The sequence below is a fragment of the Arachis ipaensis genome, chromosome B03 (genome assembly GCF_000816755.2).
Source record: "Arachis ipaensis cultivar K30076 chromosome B03, Araip1.1, whole genome shotgun sequence".
NCBI classification, from domain to species: domain Eukaryota; kingdom Viridiplantae; phylum Streptophyta; class Magnoliopsida; order Fabales; family Fabaceae; genus Arachis; species Arachis ipaensis.
Window position 1 is genome coordinate 128495277 of NC_029787.2, and position 5599 is coordinate 128500875.

The 5599-nt window shown below is 31.0% G+C and overlaps 1 protein-coding gene across 9 annotated transcripts; it reads left to right on the plus strand.

Moving 5' to 3' along the window:
- On the plus strand, nucleotides 284-5302 carry LOC107631772. Of its 9 annotated transcripts, XR_002359930.1 has the most exons (9): nucleotides 485-791; nucleotides 1061-1140; nucleotides 1233-1343; nucleotides 1652-1762; nucleotides 1892-1949; nucleotides 2219-2295; nucleotides 2685-2755; nucleotides 4594-4710; nucleotides 5012-5302. XR_002359930.1 is itself a non-coding variant. In XM_016335317.2 (8 exons), exons 4-8 carry the CDS (start codon nucleotides 1289-1291, stop codon nucleotides 2742-2744), a joined length of 354 nt encoding a protein of 117 aa, XP_016190803.1. In that variant the 5' UTR covers nucleotides 284-478; nucleotides 658-791; nucleotides 1061-1140; nucleotides 1233-1288; the 3' UTR covers nucleotides 2745-3276. The 9 variants fall into 9 exon arrangements, 6 of the variants coding, with proteins under 6 accessions (XP_016190803.1, XP_020975431.1, XP_020975432.1 ...); XM_016335317.2 differs by lacking the exons at nucleotides 4594-4710; nucleotides 5012-5302 and adding an exon at nucleotides 284-478 and having other exon boundaries at nucleotides 658-791; nucleotides 1892-1942; nucleotides 2685-3276; XM_021119772.1 differs by lacking the exons at nucleotides 4594-4710; nucleotides 5012-5302 and adding an exon at nucleotides 284-478 and having other exon boundaries at nucleotides 662-791; nucleotides 1892-1942; nucleotides 2685-3276.

Below are 5599 nucleotides of genomic sequence, written 5' to 3' on the forward strand. Positions count from 1 at the left end.
CTAATAGCAAAAGAAAATTTAAGTTTTTCATTTTTCAAGAATATTTTGAAATTAATTCCAAAATCTCTACCGCTAGATTATTGGTGTACTAGAAGCTTCTTAAACGTAAAGCATTTTTTTTTGCTAATAGCAAAAGAAAATTTAAGTTTCTCATTTTTCAAGAATATTTTGAAATTAATTCCAAAATCTCTACCGCTAGATTATTGGTGTACTAGAAGCTTCTTAAACGTAAAGGGCCTTACATTTTTTTTGGTGCTCAAGGGCCTTACATTATACTCATACATATTGGGCTTCCAATTTTTTCTTCTTTTACGTCCTCGTCTCCTCACCCAGACACTCACTCTTGTCCCTTAAAATTACTAAAAGGTGAGTTCTTTGATACAGAAAGATTGCGTTCCGAATTTGCCGAAATGCTTCAGCACCCAATGGAATATGGACAAGTATTATCATGTCACATGATTCATGTAGTCTAACAAAGGTAGAGAAATTTTAGCCGTTGAATTTCTTGTTCATTTCCAATCTAATTGTTACTGATACTCAACAAATTAGTATTTAAAAAGCTGAGTATTTTGAAGCATGCATATGGATATTAAGTATTTTGAAGCACACATATGGATATTGTTATATGCTTTATTTTGTTACAATATCTTATACAAGGTAGGGATATTATGGCTGTACACTCTGAGTCAGGTTCGCAGGAGAAGAAATCAGGCAATGGATTGAATGAGTTACTGATTTGTATTGCCGAGAACATGCAGAACAACATAAAGATTATCTATTACAGTTTACAGGTTTGTTTCTATAGTAGATAGATTTAACATACTATCTTGAATACATTTATACAGCCAGGAGTATTATATTTGGGATGGACTACTAAGTAGCAAGAATGGTTTGCCTCTTTTCTTTCTCTACCAGCTTATTTGGGATGGTGATTTGGTATGGATTCCAATGTGTGGTTCTACTCGAGTGCTTGAAATGCATATATAAAGCACTCTTAGGAAAAGGAAAAAGAGTGAAAAAGATAGTGTTATATGCCTTATTTAGTTTTGTTGTTGTTAAGGAAACTTGCTGACAAGGTTGCAGCTGCTGACTATTTTGTGAATCTGAAAAATAACTTGCAACATTTTTAGTGACAAATAGGTACTTATGAATTTTCTATGTAAGTCTTAAGAAGAAAGGTGTATTAATGACTAGTCAAATTGACGGATGGAACATTAATATGGCATTTGCAGTTTGTGGGACTACACAAACATTGTCATGAATTTCCTCTCTGGATCCAGTGAGGTAGATGGAAGTAAAAGTTTTGCCTGGCTTCAATACTTCGATGTTGTTATCACTGGCAGGTCATGTTCTTTTCCAAGGATCTGTATTTGTTTATGTTTGTTTGCCACATCATTCTGGATATTGTGAATTTTTTCCTATATTATCAAATTATAGAATTTTCATTTCCACAACATGCAAGCTTTGTTACGTCCCTGTATTATTTTGTGCATTGTACTTGCAATTTGTTTCCCTTTGATGAGATATCATGAATCACACATTTTACAAACTAGATAATTTAAAAGAAACATATAAGTTAAAACTAACATATTTTATGAGAATATAACATGACTTTTCCTTGTTAACCCAATCAATTCTTCAATTCATGCAGTGCAAAGCCAGGATTTTTTCATGAGAAAAATCACCCCAACCTATTTGGGGTTGTGCCTGAGACTGAAATGCTTCTCAATACAGATAGTGTTATATAGCCAGGATTTCTTAGGTTAGCAGTACAGCAGATTATATTATTGATTTCTTCAATGGTCTTGTGGGTTGATTTAAGAACTCTAGTAATTGTTGGTTGCTGTTATACCGAAGTTTCTTGTGAAAATTTGAATGCTTTTACATGTAGGTTCTGTATGTTGGGGATCACATTTACGGAGCTATACTACGCAGCAAAAAGGTTCTTGGTATATCATATGATTCCTTCCAGCTATTATATTAAATATATTTTTGCATTCAATTCTATTAACTAGTCTTTTATGGCATCTCTTCTAGCTATGATCTGCGGAATAGTACAGATACATGAAAATCTGAGACTGAAATTGATGAAATTTTTCAATAAATGAATCAACTCGCTGCTGGCTTATGTAGAATTCCTTCTTAAAAAATTTATTTGTATTCGCGGATTCTCGAAGTAACTTATATCTTATTGTGATGCTATGTTCTCAACGAGCAGGATGGAGGACCATGCTTGTAATACCAGAGCTTGAGAAGGAGGTTCAGCTTCTGAGGGAGTCAAGAGATACCCGCAAGGTACATTTAAATTTTATTATATATATATTTTTTAATTTTATTTTTGTTATTTTGAAAATTTTGAACAAATGGCCAGGATAAATTAGTCCATAAAGGATTGAGTTATGCTACACTGCTAGAATTTTAACAGAGGTCAAGTAAAGTCAATTGTTATCATTCAATAGAATAAAGTGGTAGGAATGCTACGCCTATCTAAGAATCAACAATCATATCAATTTTTTTGGTATGGTAAAATAGTTCTGGTTGTCTATCATTTTTAAGAATACTCTTTAATAGGTATTTGATGCTTTTAATAAGGCATTCTTTTGAATTCTTATCCCTCTTGTTGATTGACAATTAACAAGCCAATACACATTCAGGAAGAATTTTACATATATAGTCTTGTACAGGAACTTCAATTCCTGAGGAGCGAGCGTGATCGCATTGAAGATGAGATACATCATTTGTAGTGGTCTCTCAAGTTAGTATAACACTAGACCTCTCATAAGTCCTACTCATTTTCTGTCTGCGGTCTTAGAGTAGTGCATTATTTTTCAAATTAAAAAACTTACCAATGTTTTTTTTCTACTTCAGTTATAGGGGAAAAGTTGAATTGTGACTATACCGAAATTTTCCAAATATATGAAGAGATTATAAGCATAAAGGATTTTTCTATACACACCAAGTTTAATGGTAATAATTATACTCGATTCTAAAAGTTGAACTATATGCTATGATTCCTTATGTTTTAATTAGATTTCTTGTGAGGGGAGAAGAATGGTAGTTGATTTTGATTTTATTTTTTCCTTTTTGTTTTACCATTTTATTTTGCAATTGAGCCTATCTTGAGTGAAAATCTACTTCTTGGCTTTGCTTCAAGATTCAAGTTCATGCTACAGTAGTAAGTGAGTAATGAACATTTTATTTTGTGTCTTTTTTAAGTTAATATTTTAAAATGTGTATTTTTTGTTGAGTTTGATATATTTATTTTCACGTACTTTAGTACTTAGTAAGTGCTTTGTTGACTTCACAACCTCTTTAGATAAAGTAGTTTTATATTGTTCAATATTTTTAGTAAATAATTTACAAATAAGTGTTTTTCTAGTTAATATTTTGGAATTATCTATGAGTTTAATATTGTTTATTTAGTGTTTTTAATGTTAATATCTCAAGTTTAACCTATGATGTAAAGAAAATAAGTTATAGTAAAGAAAAATGGTATAAATTATTATAGTTGGTAAGTCTTTTTTAAGCTTATGTATGAAATTGTGGCGGTTCAAAGCCATCGCATTCTTTTTAAAAAATGCACATAAATTTGCGGCGGTTGTGTAACCATCGCAATTATTTTTAAAATTTCGCTTACTAAAATAGATAATCGCTGCAAGATCATCAACATGATTAGCAACGGTTGTGCCAGCGGTTCGTAAAAACTACCGCAAAATCAAATAGCCACGCCCTAAATTACAATGATTATATGTCGTTTTGTGCCGATTTAAAATCGTCGCAATTCTCCAAAAAAATTGCCGCTATTTACTGGTTCGAATAAGTAATTAAGATGTAGAATTCGAATAAGTAATTTTTGTACACCCTTCTTTAGTAGGGTGAATGCAACAAACCATTAAATTGTTATACCCTACAATAATTTATTATGAGTCCAGTTTAATCTTAATTTACATCGATCTAACTCGACTTATTTACAAACCTACTTATATTATATACCAAAAATAAATATACAATAACAATATATGCTTAATATATTATAGTTAAAATTTTATTATCTCCTTATCATAGTAAAAATTATAAAATACTTAATATATATTATATTCAAAAGTGAAAATAATAATTTTAGTGAATAAAAACTGTTTTCTATAAGGCAACAAATACTATATATGGATCAAAATGAAATTTATATTTGTTTAGTAGTGCAAGTTTGCATACTAGTTGAATGAAATTTTAAAATATTTTAATCAGCAAGCACCATGTTTTAACAAATATATATATATAGCAATGTTAGAAACTTAGAATCGAAGTACCACACCACCCCATGACAACTACATGCATTTCTAGTTTCATAATAGGACAAATTTTACTCTCCAATATACTTTACACAGCTTAACTAACTCCGTTAGTATTTGGAACGTGGAAGTTGCCTCCCATCTTCCCTTTATTCATGCAACATGCATGATATACCGGCCATAACATAATCCTCTTTATAAACTTCTCAACTTTGGCCAAGAACAATGCATGTATATTCGAACTCGTTAAAGCTGATGATAATGATAATGATAATGATAAAAGAGAAGCAGCTATGTTTTGCAGGATCTTTGATAATAGTGGCTCTTCTAAATGTCGCAATTGAAGTTATCTCAGCGAGTTGGCTATCCCGCGTTTCCATAGCCACTTCCTTTTCTTCCATCACTGGCATTGGCTTAATTGGTCGGTTCCTTTTACATTCTTTCGTTATTAACACCCTTTTTACAGTTTCTTCCATCGGATTTTTCTCCTCTTCTTTTGATTTATAATTTGAATTTGTTAAAAAATATCAAATAAATATAATCCGAACTGAACTATCCCGATATTTTGTTCGGGTTAGTTATGAAAATATTTCAACACCAATCAGACCCGGTTATTCCCTTCCATGGCATGGAAACTGAAGTTATTACCGATTCGTTGTCAACTATTTCTATTGAATTGACTAACTTTGTTTCAACTCCTTGTTGGTTTCATACAATAACAGATGAAAATGGCAAGGGCTTTGGATACCTTTTGTGGCCAATCATATGGAGCAAGGCAGCATCGGCATCGCATGTTAGGTGCACAGGTATGCTAAGTTGCTAACAGAATGTTAAAATAACTCCATTTATTAATTAAAGTCAGGTAAATCCTCAAAGTTTTTGAAAAATTATTAAATGGGATTTATTAGATACTTAGTAGTAACATTACCGAATTTAGAACATACATAAAGAAAAGAATTTTGATGTGGTGCAATTCAATATATAATAACTCACTTGTTTTTGGATTGCTAACACTTATTTTTATTTAGTTTGGAAAAAAAACTAATTTATTATATACAAATGATTTAATTAAAAATAGCTTCATTTGAAATTAATCGTAAGTAAATTTTTACCTATTAAATTGTTAATTCTTTTCAGTTACTGACTTACTGTCTTTTTCTATAGAAGAAACAAATTGAACTACACACAAAACTAAAAATACTATTAAAAAAAACCAAAAAGAAAGTAAGTAAAAAGTTGGCATCTCTTGCTCCCAATCAATGCAGCCAATTATAATGATCAGACCAAGTACTTCGACAATATAAGAGCAC

Excerpts from the sequence above, each read along its gene's own strand:
- LOC107631772 (XM_016335317.2), top strand. The coding sequence starts at position 1,289 with ATGGAAGTAAAAGTTTTGCCTGGCTTCAATACTTCGATGTTGTTATCA. Across the intron at positions 1,763-1,891 it reads ATATAGCCAGGATTTCTTAG|GTTCTGTATGTTGGGGATCA; the intron begins GTTAGCAGTACA and ends TTTTACATGTAG. Across the intron at positions 1,943-2,218 it reads CTATACTACGCAGCAAAAAG|GATGGAGGACCATGCTTGTA; the intron begins GTTCTTGGTATA and ends CTCAACGAGCAG.